General features: G+C 39.3%; 1 protein-coding gene across 3 annotated transcripts in view; it reads left to right on the forward strand.

Moving 5' to 3' along the window:
• RCBTB2 (RCC1 and BTB domain containing protein 2) overlaps positions 1-16,596 on the forward strand; it is a 36,655-nt gene that overhangs the window by 15,176 nt on the left and 4,883 nt on the right. For all 3 annotated transcript variants that reach the window (XM_033006698.2, XM_033006696.2, XM_033006697.2), the window contains 8 exons: positions 661-827; positions 1,522-1,680; positions 3,320-3,427; positions 5,209-5,351; positions 7,127-7,317; positions 10,806-10,932; positions 13,996-14,132; positions 14,744-14,874. In XM_033006698.2, the coding sequence (XP_032862589.1) occupies positions 661-827; positions 1,522-1,680; positions 3,320-3,427; positions 5,209-5,351; positions 7,127-7,317; positions 10,806-10,932; positions 13,996-14,132; positions 14,744-14,874 (1,163 nt within the window). The remainder of the gene's footprint in view (positions 1-660; positions 828-1,521; positions 1,681-3,319; positions 3,428-5,208; positions 5,352-7,126; positions 7,318-10,805; positions 10,933-13,995; positions 14,133-14,743; positions 14,875-16,596) is intronic.

Genomic DNA, 16,596 nt, shown 5'->3' on the forward strand with positions numbered 1-16,596 from the left:
CTAGTGATTGTAAATGCTTGGGAGCTGCAGAAAGTGACCAGGCTTATGTTTCCTTTAAACAGCAGCTTTTTTCTATTGTCAGTTGGAGACAGAATTTTGTACTAGGTGGACCATCAGTCTAACCCAGTCAGACATTTCTTGCATTCTTAATTTTACTAGCATGTTTCTCAAAATACAAGATATGACTAGTATGTTTAAATAATAAGTAAAGAATAGGATGTTTATAAATAAGTAATAATAACTTTTTCTTACCAGCATCATCATGTATATTGTAAGGGAATGAAAACTTGTTATTTGAATTTTCCAGAGTGGGAAACAGAACACAGACAAGAAATTTTGATTGATGATCAGTTACAGAGAAATTGAAACGGGTACTCCTGACAGTCATCTCATCCTTTTCTTTTCTGTATTGCACTATCTCCTTTGTTTTAGCTATATGATTTCTTTTACTAAGATTGTCTTAGATTTGTGGTCAACTCTGTGTGGAGGTAGCATTGGTATGTCCATGGGCATAAGAGCCCCAAAGGGCACGTATACATATTTAAGTGTGTGTGTATATATATATTGTTACATAATTTGACTTTTCAGTTTGTAATCTTATGTTACGTACTCATTGGAAGAACAGAGATTTTAAACTAGCTTTTTACATTTTTATTATAGAAGGAGAAGTGTATACATGGGGTCATAATGCCTATAGTCAGTTGGGCAATGGTACAACAAATCATGGTTTCATTCCCTGTCAAGTCTCTACTAACTTGGTGAACAAGAAAGTCATTGAAGTTGCCTGTGGCTCTCATCATTCTATGGTGTTAACATCTGATGGAGAGGTGAGAATAGCTGGAATAAATCTCTCTTTTCTCTTAATGAAATTTGTGTATGTGAGAAACAGGAAAACATTCTGCACCTAGAGCATTAGACCGAGCATTAGACCTTGCTTCTTGCTATCCTCACAGTGCTGATGCAACACAAATGTTTGATAAAAATGGAAAACGTGTTAGGGTCTAGCTGCTTTGAAGTGCATGCAGCACTTTGATTTTTGTGCCACATCTGCTTGTAATAAGAAATTACAGTTTCTTTGTAGAGGACAGCCAGTTCCTTCCTATGCTGTACTCCAAATGCTTAAAGGTGTTAAAGCTGACATTCATATAAATCACATTCACTTAAGGAGTTCTAACCACCAAAGTAAGTTTTCTGTCAATTACTTTGAGGTGCCATTTGTGTCCAGTTAGCCATTCTACTTTGGGTTCTGGAAGACTAGCAACGAATTCTTCCAGCATTCATGCAACTGTCATGTTTTGATTGGAGGAATGTAAAAGGATGGAATATGTAAATACTGTGAGTGGCATATTTTTGACAGAAACAGTTAAATTGTACGCCTATATGTCTGCCTAGATCCTTAAAAGATTACATCCACCTGAACTCAAAATATAATTTTTTATGCATATAACTTTTCTTCTCTTGAATATGTACTTTGAACTGTATGTTATGTAGTGTTCTTTTATGACAATTCACTCACGACAGGTGTACACGTGGGGCTATAATAACTCAGGCCAAGTTGGATCTGGTTCAACAGCTAACCAACCAATTCCTCGAAGAGTTACCAGCTGCCTACAGAATAAAATAGTAGTTAATATAGCTTGTGGACAAATGTGTTCTATGGCTGTGGTGGAAAATGGAGAGGTAAGAGACTTTAAGTGAGTTTTCTGACTGAATTTTGTTGTATGTAATATTATGGAATGTAGATAATTTCAAACCAAGAGCTACTGCTGAGAAACCGAGTATACCTGTCCAGGCTACCTCAAATCCCCCTCTTTTTGCTGCTTATAAAAACCTTTGTCACAAATTCTCCTGCACATTCTGACATACTTAAGCACATCTTCCTATCCATGCTGATTATGGTTTCTTCTTTAGAAAGGAAGTAGAGTGCCACAGGGAAAATTGGTCACTAACGTTTGCTTTATGACTTTTTGGTTTATGAGATTACCCATAAAATTTAACAGCTTTTACTTTGTATCAAGTATTGAAGTTGGCTTTGAATTGAACGAATTCAAGTATCACATTTCAAATTTAATTGAAAATACAGTTTTGAAGTAAAAATAGCATTATGTAGGTCAGGAGATTTTTACAGATTTGGGGATTAAATCATACTGAATTTATATACGTATACTTAGCATTTCATGCTAGCTTCATTTTCTCTGTGTAAAGATAGCTAAGCTTGTCTCACCGATTTACTGATTTTTTTTTTAAAGCTGGTATTATATTCTAGCAACAATGAAAGTGCTGATTAATACGTTATCCCACTGCTGTCTTTAGCGTTCATAGAAAAATAAATTGTTGTCTGTGCTAGAGTCATAAGTATCAAGAATGTGAGAATAATCAGTGAATACTGTTTTAATTTTCATTGCTCATATATGCACACTTTATCTCAAGAGAAAACAGAAAAATAAAAGTACAGTGCATATATTTGTACTATTGCAGTACCCCTTGAATCCCTCTCATTTTTTTCATGCTCATACAAAAGATATGAAGGGGTTGTAGCATTCTTGTTGGTTTAGTTCATATGAGCTGAAGATTTTGGGCAGCCTGCATCCTCTCTAGCTCCACTGCGCCAAGCATTTCAGTTTAGACCTAAGTAGCTATTGATTGTTTGCGGTAGAACATATGTCACTGAAATTTTCAGAGCTCAGTATTTTCCCTTTTTCTTACGTTCAGCAGAAAGCTGTTAACAGCCTACTCAAACTGTTTGTCATGTTTTCCAGTTTATACTTGTTTTACTGTGTTTTATTTTCAGTGAGAGGGTTTTTGAATGAGAAATTAGCTCTTTGTAAAATTGAAGTATTCATGCTGAATTTGTTCTGTGCTGGGAAACAGCCGTCTGAATCACTTATTTTCCACTCTTCATATTAAAATTTTGTAGTCTTATATCATCTAACTCTTAAACAGCAACATGAATGCGGGGGTTTAGAATTTTAGATGAGCATGCAGTTGGTATTTTAAACGGAAGCAGCATCCAAAATTTCTGGTACGGAAAAACATATACAGGTGTGTGTATATAAGAACATATGTATATATGTATGTTTATGTAGGTATGTATATATGTGATACATGTGTGTGTCTGTCTGTATGTATATATGTACATTTATATAGGTATGTATATATGCGTGTGTGCTTGCGTGTGTCTACATGTAAAGTACAGATCCTAAGGTGTGGGGACAGGAAGTACTGCAGAAAATGGTCCCTGTGACTCTGAAGTAGTTACATAGCTTTCAGAAGGAGTAGGCAGTAGCAAACAGTTAAAACCCCTGTCTCTGTTTTTAAGGTCTATGTCTGGGGTTACAACGGGAACGGGCAGCTTGGGCTGGGCAGCAGCGGCAATCAGCCAACGCCGTGCCGAATAGCAGCCTTGCAAGGCATTCGTGTGCAGCGGGTACGTGCGCGTGTGATGCTCCATGTCAGGCCCTTTATCCACAGCTGAAAATGTGCTAAGGCATCTTCTACGTTTAGAAGAGCTAATCCTTTATCTCTTTATTTAAAATGCCATTTATCGGAATAAGAACATGTGTCTTCAAGCAGATCTCTGCCGGTAGGGGAGAAACAGTGAACCTGGGGAGTTCAGTGGGAATTTTGCCATTGACTTCAGTGAGGTCAGGGTTTTACTTCAAGAGGACTAGGGCATTAGAAATGTTTGGGCTTTTTTATCCTGTGAAACTTAATTAAAAAAAAAAAAAATCCTGTTATTTTAGTAAATAAAAAAGTCTTCTTAGGCTACCCTGTTCTTCATTAACCCCGGTCTTATGGGGAAAGGCTGCAGTTTAGCATTTTGTCTTGCTGGCAGGCTGAATATCACTATTAGAATTGCACGCCAGCCACAGTGACTAACTGGTGTTTAGAGTCTGAACAAATTGTCTGCAACTGCTTTTGGTCAGTAGTTTGATTCCGTGGTTGTACGGTTCCGTGGTTAGTCTTGATCTTGGGTGGTTATTATACTTCACCAAATAGCTGGGCTGCCATCAGTGTAACTAGCAAACCCAGAACTTCTTTTGACCGATAGGGAATACTTAAAGTAACTGCAGAACTGATACTGAAAGTTTTTAATGGATTTATCCAAAATAGAGGGTACTGTCAAGAAAATGACAGATTCTGCTAGAAAGGATTGGGTTTGTAACCTAGTGAAAATTTACAGGTGTGTTTTGAAGTCTGGATCCTATCAGATTTATTTGGGGAAGTTACTTTTCACATAAACCTATTTAATTACATAGTTTTACACTCGATTTCTAGGATGTAGACTGGAACTTTGATGGTAACAATTGCTGTCGGAGAATAACATGATAAAGTGGATGTTATTTTCCCCTGTATTTATTCTCCTGTTTAGAGAGCGTGAGTGCTCCAGTAAGTTCGACTGAGATCCTATTTCCATCCAATTCGTTTGCTTAATATCGATTAATGCCAAGCTGTAGACCTCCAATCATGAAGTAACTTAGGGATTTATTTAATTTAAAGCACATCACATGCTTCACGGATGTCAGTGGACTGCACGTGCTTACGGTAGATCTGCTTTGCAGGTCACAGAGAGATACGGGAGCTAGTTTTGAACAAGGTAAATTGGTTATTGATAGCCATCTAGCTATAAGAGGTTACACTGACTCATGCAGAGCAAGACCATTGCTGGTAATTTTGCCGCTGTGTGTCTGTATGTGCAGCATGTGCTGCACGTGTAGATTGTAAAGTGGATATTCAAGCACTAGGGCTGGCACAGGGAGGGGGCAGTTCTGTGTGGCTGGCAGTCAGGGAGGAGAGGAGCAGACGGGGAGACCTTGCCTGTTTTTATAGTGGTGAGCTATTCACGTTGGAGCAGTTGCCTGTAGAGCAAGAGCAGTGCAAGGCAAATGATCTGCCCTTTTCTGCATTTTTTTTTTCCTGCATATTGTTTGTATTTGTCATATAGCTTTCCTGCTTTCTTAATTTCTAGTTATCCTTTTGCCGTACTCTTGAGATTATGTGGCAGGGTTCCTCACTGGTAAATTTTTTCCTCAAAGCCACCTCATCTCCTTTGTCTCCCTTTTTAATAAACCTATCTGTATTTGTAGTTTTTGTGATTTTTACACTGGTATAGAATCAATAACATTAACGTATAGCAAAACATGTATCTATCTGTATTAACTTATTGTTACATACAAATGAGATTTTTCTTTTTATTATTCCTTATAGGTTGCCTGTGGCTATGCACATACATTAGTGCTAACAGATGAAGGTCAGATTTATGCCTGGGGAGCCAATTCATATGGCCAGTTAGGTACTGGGAATAAAAGTAACCAGTCTTACCCTACAACAGTTGTTGTGGATAAGGACAGGTAATACTTACAGTCTTGCAGTCAGACATTAGTTGGCATACTCTCAGAAGAGCTACAGAAAATTATGGCATTTTTAATCTGTTTTTTTGAAGAAATAGCCTATAATTTTTTTGCACTCGTTCTTCTGCTAAATGTGAACAGAATTTTCACTGAAAGTGCTTGAATCTGCCCCATAACCATCCTTGTGAAAGAGAAACTGAATGCTCTGAGCCCCAATGTGCTATTTTCTGCTTCGGCTCACACTGTACTTTATAGGCCTGAATTGCAGTTTCTCTTCCATGGTGTAGTTTCATTGCTTGAAGTCAACAATAAAAGCCTTATCGTCTCTGAATATAAATTGTATTTTGATATGCTACTTTTGACAAGAAGTACACATAGAAAAAGAGTGGACATCTGCAATTTGTGTTATTTCTGCTATTAAATCTGGCTCATAACCCAGGAGAAAGGGAGGAGTTCTTTCTCAGTACTGTTGCCTGAAAATTAAGCTTAGATTTTTACAAGTTAAATACTTTCTTGTAAGTCACAGTTACTTCCATTGCTAGTGTAAAGCTATGTGGTCAGAAATTTGAATCTATTCCTTACTACTGAGGTCTTGATTTTGGCCTCCTGTTGTGAATAATAAGAAAACTGAGATGTTTCTCTTAAACTCCTGTCTGTGTACATTATTGTAAGGCAGAGGCAGCTCCTCTGTGGTGATGAGACATGGCCTGGTTTTGAACATTGCTATGTCTTTCTGTGCCAGCTTTTGCTTAAAATGTAACTGATTTTCTTCCAGACGCTTTGGCTGCAGTTAAAATGTTACCACATTTTCATACAGATTTTAATGTTTTATGCTGCCTTTCCCTTCTGTTGGCCAGAACATGCATTCCTGGTGTCAGTGAGAATATTACCTTACTAAAGCCTGCAAGATTTGTACATACAGCTTTAAACAAGTTGTTTCCCAGCTATTTTCCCCAGGCAGCTGGGAAAACAAGTAAACAAGTGGTAGTTCAGATTGCAAAACAGTGGGTTGTGTAATGTTGTACACAGTGGGAGTTCTGAAATCCTAGGATTAGTGAGATAGCCTAACATAGCTAAAATACACTTAGAAACAGCTCTTAGTGCTGTTTGGTTCTAATTTTTAATTTTCAAAATGAAAGTCCATTAAACATAAGTAATAATAGAGTTGTGTGAGTAATGACACTTCAGTATTTTAATTAAAAGAAGTATGCTTATACTTCTGGTTTATAACTGTTACCAATAAGCAAGCAGGAAAAAAATTTTCATTAACTTTCAATTAAAAGCCAAAACGCAAATTTTTTTTTTTTTTTTTTTGCTTGGTTGTTTCTCGTTTTTTGAAACCCCTTCTCATTTCCTTCTTTACCTTCTCCAAGTACCCGTTTTCTTCAGCTGAATGCAGCCACTCACCTCACTGCCCAGCATCACCAAAGGCATTCAGAGACTTGAAACTCATCATAGCTTCCTTTGAGGGGGCCGAGGGGGTCAGCGGAGCCTGTGCTGCAGCAGATAACACCGCTCTGCTGCAACAGTGTCTCCTCACTCCCAGGGTGCTTTTTCACTGAGAAACTTTCTGAGCGCACACTATTTGAAGAAACATTGAGAGCCCTTTTAATTTTGCTACGTATGATCAGAAAGCATTCTTGCAACTGAAAGCGCGTGCATGCTTACAAATATGTTTTGCACCAGAGAAAGACAGGAGGTAGCGGGGCTGCTTCACTGCGTTTTGTTTTTACGAGAGTGACTTGCTTTTCTTCTTTGTTTGCTTGTAAATCCAGAGTTATAGAGATTGCAGCCTGCCACTCTGCTCACACGTCGGCTGCCAAGACGCAGAGCGGCCAGGTGTACATGTGGGGCCAGTGCCGCGGGCAGTCGGTGATCCTGCCCCACCTCACTCACTTTGCCTGCACTGACGATGTGTTTGCTTGCTTTGCTACCCCTGCCGTTATGTGGAGGCTTCTATCCGTAGGTGAGCTTAAATATTTTTTTGTTTTGACATCTTCTAAATAGAATCATTAGAGCATAAAAACAGTTGTGTGCGTTTGAAGCCTAGACTTAGTTTCTTGCAAAAATTTATGCTGAGAAGCATAGTCATAGTCATATATTACGTATCTATAAATGGTAATATGGAATTGTAGCAATTGCTAAGGCCTGATGGCAGTGCTAAATGATTATCTGTTTTATGGACGTGTGGGGAAATGCCTTGGGTTTGGGGAGGTTTTTTTTTTTTGTGTAACCACTGAATGATACTGTACAGTGGCCACAGGTGGAGAAGCTGAGTTTGAGTTTGGAGACCTGAGGGAGCCGTGCAAAACGTTTAGGAACCCTGAAGCTTTCTGTGATGCCCTTAAGTAGACTACTAAGAATTGAGGAGTCAAATTCCTGTGTTCAGAATTGGCCACAGGCACTTAGAGTCTCCTCACACATGATCATGACCTGGGCTTCTGAAGAGACAAGTTGCTGGGTCTCAGATATTTGATTAACACTAAGCTCTGTTTTGCTGGCCTTGACTAGCAAGAGTTAAGTATATAGCATTGTCTAACAGCGAGCTCATTCTTCAGCTACAAATTCAGTTTCGTATTGGTTGCTGTTAAACTTACTGGCTTTGCTGACCTAATCAAAGATGAGACTCTTGGTGTTGTTCTGTACTGCCTTTGTAATTGCTTTTGTGTTGCTGTATGCTTTTGTCTGACAATTGTAGAACACTCTCTCCTCCCTTGGTGCCTTCTGCATGCCAAGGTTAAGGAAATTTGTTAACAGTACTCATATTTCAACTTTGAGAGACCAGAGGATTCGATGGAGAATCCTGTTCTCAGGAGACTGCTTTGCCAAAAGTCACGTTTCAGGGCACAGTCCAAAGACCCTCATTTGCTCTAGATTGAGGCAGTTGTGCTTTCTAGGGTGGCTTGTTCAGAACTGTAATGTATATGCTTAATTACTGTGGAAATTCTTAATATTCCTGATATTTGCCTACCACTAAATGGATGTAAATTGTGTTACTGCACTAAAATCCCAGGCAATGGGGTGGTTCCTTCATGTAAATATGTGTTTGTTGGTTGTAAGTTCCACATAAAAGTATCAGTAGCATGTTCAGATTTTTCTTCCATAAGAACTAGTTACTTTATGAAGGAAATGGGACATTACTAGTCTATGTAGCTTAATCGTAAATTCAGTTATATGTAGCTTATGTACATTAGCAGGGTTCTAGGGCTCTTCAGCATCCATCTCTTCTTGCCCGGTTAAAATGCTATTTCATGCTATTGGAATTTCACCTCCACTTTTTCTCTTGCCATTTCTTCTCAGTTTAGTGCAGGGTATTGAGGAATTTTTCAAAGGAGAGTGGAGGAAGGCAAGAAGCAAAACCTGCCTCTTTTCTTATTTCATTCCTCACAGACAACTGCTGGAGTGAGACCGAAACTGTATGTTCCAGTTTTTCAGTGCTTCTTTCCGCAAATTCACCTTTTCTTATCTTCTTTTACAAATGCTGTTTTAGGTCAGAAAGGCTGTTATAGGTCAGCTAAAAGAGGCCTGAGTGGGATTATATATGATCATTCACGTAATTACCACCTCTATGCTGAAGACTTCCAAGTAACCCATTTATTAATAAGCATGTTGCTCATTAATACTCACAGATATTCACTCTCTTTGAGACAATGTGGTTAGGTCTACATTTGTAACTATTTCCCAACACAGCTTTTATCCCCACCTTCATGGTCACCCTGAAGGATACACCCCGCCTCCTCGCACTGCTTCGCACCTTGGGGGTGATTTTGACTGTAGCAGCTCCTTTTATTTTTGTTTTTTTTTTTTTTTAACCTTGTCTTCTTGGGCCCTTTGGAAATAGTGTTGCGATACATTAGCAACACGGTACCAAAGCACAAGGTTTGAACCTTACAGGAGGAAAAGGTTGTTTTATTTTTAAACAAAACTAATTTCAGATGCGCTTTCAAACCCGCATTATGTGCCCAGGGGTCTGTCCAGATTCCTGGCACTAAAATGTGTATTCTGGTGGTCTGAGCCAGGGCTGCTAATGATAAAGATACACAGGATAAAGGGCTCTGGCTGTCAGGCCCCTTGTCACGTCTCCTGGATTCCCGTTGGTTAGGTGACTGCTGGTTTTGGATGTGCCTTTTTGCACGCTGAAGGTGTCTGGTCTCCTCAGCCTGTCCCACCTTGGTGAGTCGTCAGAACTGACAGACTCACTCGTTCGTCTCCTGACCTGCGTGTGGTGAGAATCATCAGGCAGCTGCATCCTAGGATCTTAACACCTGCTGAACTAGGTGCCACGGACATCTGCCATGCCCTTCTCTGCCTGTTGGATTCTGGTGCTTCCACACCCAGGCGTTCCCATTCATTCTCTGCTTGTGGCAGTTCTAACGTTTCTGTTACAATTCTCGGCACTGACTGCTTAAGAGTTTTCTTGGCTTTGTGCCTTGTCAGTGCAAACTGCCTCTTCATAACCCTCCTCTGGTTCCCCTTTGACTGCTGTAACAAATAGAAGCATCTGTTTTCCCTCTAAGAATTTCGTAGCTGAACCCCACTCTGTTCAGTTGGCCTGTAGAAGTAGAAGCTGTAGAAGTCTTCTGGAGATGTGTATTGGTGGACATCTGAATTGCCAGTTAACTTTGAGGAAGAGCTCCAGCTTTGCATTGCTTGTTAAAATTGTTACTTATTTGGATAGCAGAGGTCTGAATAAATAAGCCACATTGTACAAAATAAGAACTAACGAAGTTTTTTGCAGTATCATTATTTCAGAAGGATTTTTTATTACCATTACATTGGATTGCTCCCCCTCCCTCAATCCTTTTACCCGGAATCCAATGAACAATGGGATATACATACATATGACACAAACAGGAATATGCAGACATTCACACAGAGTGCTTCTAACACCGTAACTCCAGGGAAAACACTTTTTGAATAGACTCGTGACTGTTGGTATCTACCTTTAGGGATACTGAACTGGGCAGTTTCCCTGCCCACCAGTATGTTGGTGATGTAATAGCTTTATTTCTGCTGTAAGATAATGTTTCCTCATGGAATTTTAGAAAACTGTGATTTTTTAATGACCTTTGGGGTATCTTGTAATAACTAACATTTTTCATTGAGGATCATTCACCCAGTAACGACTGATAGCATTTGCTATCACATGCAGCACTAAACTTCTGAGACTGTTAAAATTTTTTTTCTGGCCTTATATAGAATAGTTAGAGGAGTGAGACTTCTTTTTTAATAGGGGCATTTGTTTTGAGTAGGAAACTAGTAAGGACTGAAGAAAGCTGCTCTTTATTTGCTTTTCAGGGGGGGTTTAGAATGAACGTGTAGTCTGCTGGGGCTTTTTGCTAACCTAAAAGAGAGGTCATCTTTATTAAGAGTGTTAATTGCTGACAGATACCCATAGCATGAGAGATACTTGTATTACCTACTACTTACTAGCGATTCCCCTTTTTATTCTAGAACCTGATGACCATCTAACAGTAGCCCAGTCACTAAAGAAGGAGTTTGACAACCCTGAAACTGCAGACCTGAAGTTTCTAGTGGACGGAAAATACATTCATGTTCATAAAGTTCTTCTCAAAATTAGGTAAGGCACAAGCTGTATAGTTTAATATAAACTGTATAGTCTAATCCACTGTGCTGATTAATTACTGCTCAAAATTCTTGACTTACTCTCACAAACTCCCTTTTTCCTCAGCCATGGGATTCACCTGCTATTCTTCACTGTTAATCTCTTCTACATGTCCTCGCTGCTTGGAATTACCAAACATGCTGCTTACTACCAGCCTTTCCATCACTTCCCTCCATCTGATGTGTATCCTCCTTCGTGCTACCTAAATGGCCTTGACCCCGATTTCTAATAACCTTTTTCCGCTGAGGAAAAGTCTCACTTCTTTCTGCTGCCTTCCCAGTAGTTTGAATCAGTTTTTCCTCCTTTACCTGCTTGGCTTCCTCCACTGGGATGATTTGAAGGTTTTGTGTTTGTGCTCACCTGCCTTTCCTTCCACAGGACCCTTCAGTTGTTTCAGCAACTTCTGTAGATCCTCTTCAGAGCATCTTTTTTATCCTTTTTTTGCCAGATTTCTTATCCTACTTGTTTTAAAACTTCTTACCAGTGAATTTGAATTTGAAGTTGGCTTCTCTTTTTGTTTTTCAGCTTGTTGCAAGTTAACACCCCTTTACAGTGAGATTTGACATACAGAGTTCTACAGAGTAATCGCATTGTTATTAACACGCAGTGATTAGTTTGTTATTGCTGACACAGTTTCTGCTCAGATATTCCAGAAGGCAGTGCTTTAGATCTCTTCTGTCTTGCTAACTGCTTCTGCTCAATCCTCATTGTTACAATATTTTTTTCTCTTTTTAATTTTCTTTCTCAAAATGCTGGGCTATCTCATCCTGCTTATCATCACTTTTATCTTCCTACTTTCGCTCCTGTTAGTGATTTCTTGTATATTACTGCATAAAATTACAGTTCCGTGTTAATTCTTGCCTGCCCTTTTTTTGGTCTTTTCTGATCTCCTCTTACTACTTCAATTACCCGTGTTACTCTTTTCTTCCCTTTGCTGGTTTCATTGCTTGTACATTACACTCGTGCCTGTTTGTTTGGAATGCCGCATGCCCTTCATCAGATACCACTTAAAATCTTATGTATCCCCAAAATGTTTCTGTGATACTTTTTCCTGATAATCAGACTATAGGTAACTTTTCCTTATCTCTGTTTTTTTGTTGCTTTACTTTTCTCAGTTTATATGGCATTCCGGGAAGGAAATGTGTCTAATTCTAAAATGGATTTAGATGTATGGCATTATCAAAATACTACGCAGGAATAATAAAACATCAGGCACAATCTGTAGATTTAATATTTTCTTCAAGCCTTATAGTCTCATGATGCAGCTGGATCAGAGGATGATTTATTTAACATGATATTTTGCAGCATTCAGTCTGTTCCAGAGCGTTGTCATGAATGCAGTGCTGGTAAAAGCTCCTTTTTCTTATGAAGTCATTTCTTTACCACTTCTGAGGACTTTTTCCCATCTTGTTCTGTGCCTACAGTTGAACTAGATCTTACTGTTTGAGGTTATGAGCTTGCAGTGGTGGTGACGTGGCCGGACAACACCCAGCTGGGTGAGAGGCTGGCCGAGGAACATCCCGCCTGCAGAAACAGATACATATGAGTATGTGGGTGGGATTCCTCTGCTCTGCATTTAACCAGCTAAAATTAGGTGTCTGGTCTCTACTGAGAGAGAGAGAGAGAAGAGGAGAGAGGCACTCCAAAGGATAAGTCACTCCAGGATACTTTGGAGACTGGAGGAGTAGTGCCAACTGATTTTTATTTCTTTACGTACTTGTTTTTAAGAGAGCAACGTGCACCACCTTTCCTCTGACTTTCTGCTTTTGTGCGGTGCCGTTGTGGCCACAGACCGTTCCCAAGGTCTGCTCCACAGCTGGGTGGTTAGCATGGTCACCACCACCTAACAGGAGGCTCCAGAAAACAAAGCAGCGGGGTTTGGTCTGCCTCTTCCAATGCTGAAATGGGGTACAAGATGTGGCAGAAGCTAGGTAATGACTTTTTAACTCTGTATGATTTTGATTTGATGTTTATTGACTTTATTAAAACAAACAAACAAACAAACAAACAAAAAAAAAAAAAAAACAAAACACCACACTGAGAAAAAAATTCTTTAAATAACCAGTAAAATAAAATGTGAAAAGGGTAAATTAAGTGATAAAATAAATAATTATTTTTCCTTTGAGTCAAAGTTATGCTGTCTTTATGATGTAGACCTGTGCCAGCATCATTAAGAGGAAACCAACCTACATTTTACATAAAAGTTTTAGTAAAAGAAAAGCAAATTCTGATGTGGAGAGTTAGACAGTAAGTAGTGTAGTATAAAAGACTCCAGTTAAATTGTGGCTGTTACCTGAGGTGGTGATGTTCATTTCCATCAGAAAAAATTTTGAAAACAATGAAAATGTTACAGGATGTTTTTTAGGGAGCAGGAAGGTACAGTGAGTTGTAAGTTACTGTGAACTGTAAGTTGCAGAGTACAGCTGTTAAAGACAGGGCTTCTTCCTTGTTTGTATGTTGTCAGTCACAGAAGTATTCAGACTTGTAAGAAAAAGGTGATGAAAGATCTGGGTGAGAGTGCTGTCACTTTAAATTTTTTTAATTCTTGAGCATAATGATTAAATCTGATGCTAAATTGTGTATGGACTCTGACACTGGACAAACATTATCTAAAATATTAATAAATTCCCTCCTCCCTAGATCATGTTGGAGAAAGGTTGAGAGGTGAGAATTGTCTAACTTAATTGTAAACTTTATCTTTTATGAGGCAGATAATAAAATTTATAGTTAATGTATAACGTATTTAAGAAAATGACATCAAAACCACAAGGACCATCCTTAAAGATACTGTAAGTAGAAGGAAAATTCTGAATTCTATATTTATAAGGCTTAAAGAAATTAATGTGTTCAAACCAAGTAATCATGTAGCTAGAGTTTATGCTTGTGTATTTAGTCTGTTATGACTGATTTTTTAATTTGTTTTTGTTTTGTTTTGTTTTGTTTTTTACCAGCTTCTTCCTTCAGCTGTCTTTCAAGCTTAACTCTTCACAGTATGCAGTCTTTGTCCGTGTTTTGTAGGTGTGAACATTTTCGTTCCATACTGAATAATGATGACGAAATTATAGAAATGAGTGAATTTTCTTACCCTGTTTACCGAGCCTTCCTGGAATACCTGTATACAGACAACATTAGGCTCCCTCCTGAAGATGCAATAGGTATTTGTCATACATGGAAATAACTGTAGGTTACTGTTTCCGAAAAGTTCAATTTCTGTGTCGTAACAGGGCGAGGAGAGCAGGGCTTGTTAACTTTAGTTTTATTAGCACTTAAATCTTGAGTTTGGCAGGCGTCAGGAAGAAGGGATGCAGTAGCAGGAAAATTACCCACGGAGAATGAGTGGTGGGGACGTGTTAAGATCAAAGATGCAAAACGTTCAAAAAGAGCTCGTTGTTTCTCATATTAAGAACTTTTTTCCTTAAAAGGGCACTAGTACCATCCTAAAACTTTTCTGTTCGAGTAGCTGTGGCAATTTGATCATTAATGAAAAGGGAGCTGTTCCCCACATGAATTTAAGAGGATATAAGTCACTCATTGATGCCTAGAATGAGATCCAATACAGCGAACAAGAAGACAGAACACTTGCGTAGTAATACAAGGATCTGGTTTTGATATGACTTTTGAGGACCTTTAAAAATGCACACATCATCTAGGGAAATAATAGAGCAAGTCTTTGATGAATTCAGCCTAAACTAGAGTAATTGATTAATTTAAAAATAAATTAATATGTTTTGCACCAGGATAGTAAAAGCTGTATGAATTTTTACAGGACTACTAGATTTGGCAACACTGTATGGAGAAAACAGATTGAAAAAGCTTTGCCAGCAAACCATCAAACAAGGCATTTGTGAAGAGAATGCCATTGCTCTTCTTTCTGCAGCTGTCAAATATGAAGCTCAGGTAAGGAGAACTTCTTGCCAGGCGAACGGTTGTTTTCTGAGAAATGAAACTGTTTCATATAAACACAACTGCCTTTAACTAATGAGGCACGATTACAGCATTTCCCTTTCTGGCTTCCCAGATGTTTGTTTTCCCCTTTTTAAACTACAAAAAAAGGACAGGACAGCTACTAGTGTTTTCTTCCTGGCCTTTTGGCTTGCACCTGTGATTCAGCATTCTTAATCTGCGTCCTGCCTGGGCAGCTGGCGTGGCATGGCATGCAAATTTCTCACTGCCATTTACTTCACCCGTGGATTTTGCATTGCTTGTTCACTTCCCGAGTTCTCCACCTGATCATTTTTCCTGGCAGTGTCTGGCACAGTTGTTCTGGTACCGCCTTTTACAGGCAGTGGTAGAATTGACCTGTAAAGTCTCTCCATAGTCACACTTGTGCTTATGTAAAAAAAAATCTCAGTTTTGCCCCGTTGTTCACAATGAGTCGTGCTGACATGCAACAGATTTACCTATTGTTATTCCTCTTCCCATCTCCTGTCATCTGGTCTGCCTTTGGCTCTGGAACGTTTCACTAGCACTCAACCTGCTATCAGCAGTACTGCAAGCAGTTTTTTTTTTAGTTCAACAGACAAATACTTTCAAAGGTGTTTGCCTTTTCGCAGCTTCTTAGCGCTCTGCTGGTTGTAGAAATACCGGTGTGGTGTTTTTTATTATTCAAGAAGTCTGCGTATGTATTTTAGATTTAGTAGCCGCTGTTATAACTGAGCATCTCAGCTGAGAGGCCCTCATCTTTCTGTTCAAGATTCCTTCGGCTTGACAAGAAGGAAATTAATACAGACAAACAGAAGATTACCCATTAGGAGAGCCGAAACACGTAGGCTGGAAGTCAGTGGGGTTTGTAAATCGAAAGAGGGGATAACGTCAGATTAGTAGGTAGGAAGGTTATCAGCTGCTGGTTACAAGGCCGTTGTAACCAAGGTATTGGTAACGGAAGGCATGACCAGCTGAGGCAAAGAGGAATTGGACTTGCAGTGTGTTGTGGTGGTGGAAGCCCAGCACAGCAGGGAAGAGGGCTGGACGGGAAGGGAGGATCCCGTGATTTGATTCTCCTAACAGCAGAAGTTTTCATTAAAAGTTTACTCTGGAGTTTCTCCTCTTACAAGCTGTTCGACATCTTTGAAGCAGAACTACCTTTGGTTGACCTGTGTCAGGCCAAGTAGTTAAAGAGCAGTTAAGGACACATTTAGGTGTATTGTGAAGTAGTAAAACTAGCCTGGGCAAAGTACTAGAATTTATAATGGCTGAAACACAATAAAAAGGGATCGGCTAGATGATTAACTGTATGTTATCTTCCTCTTCCTTCTGTGCTTCAGTGTTTTATTCTGTATACCTGGTATTCTTTCAAAACATGAAATACTTCTAAGATGATCCATCAGGTGATGAATTGGTTCAGCTGCCCTGGGTGCAGCACGTCCCAAACTCAGGCGTGCTGCCCTCCTCCCTACATCCACAGCTCGGAAGGGGATGGGGGAGAACTGCCTCAGAGAATTGCAGCAAAGGCTCGTTTGTCAAAGACACGGGATACACTCTGTCTAAGGAGTCATGAAGCAAGCCAGGATCTTTTAGCATACTACATGAACACAGTAAAAACTGGATTGAGAACCATGTGCACTTCAGTAGAAAACTGCCCAAAGGAGGATTATGAAAGAGGCCTGATATTTTAGAAGT

The sequence above is a fragment of the Tyto alba genome, unplaced genomic scaffold (genome assembly GCF_018691265.1).
Source record: "Tyto alba isolate M040663 unplaced genomic scaffold, T.alba_DEE_v4.0 Super-Scaffold_45, whole genome shotgun sequence".
Lineage (NCBI taxonomy): Eukaryota > Metazoa > Chordata > Aves > Strigiformes > Tytonidae > Tyto > Tyto alba.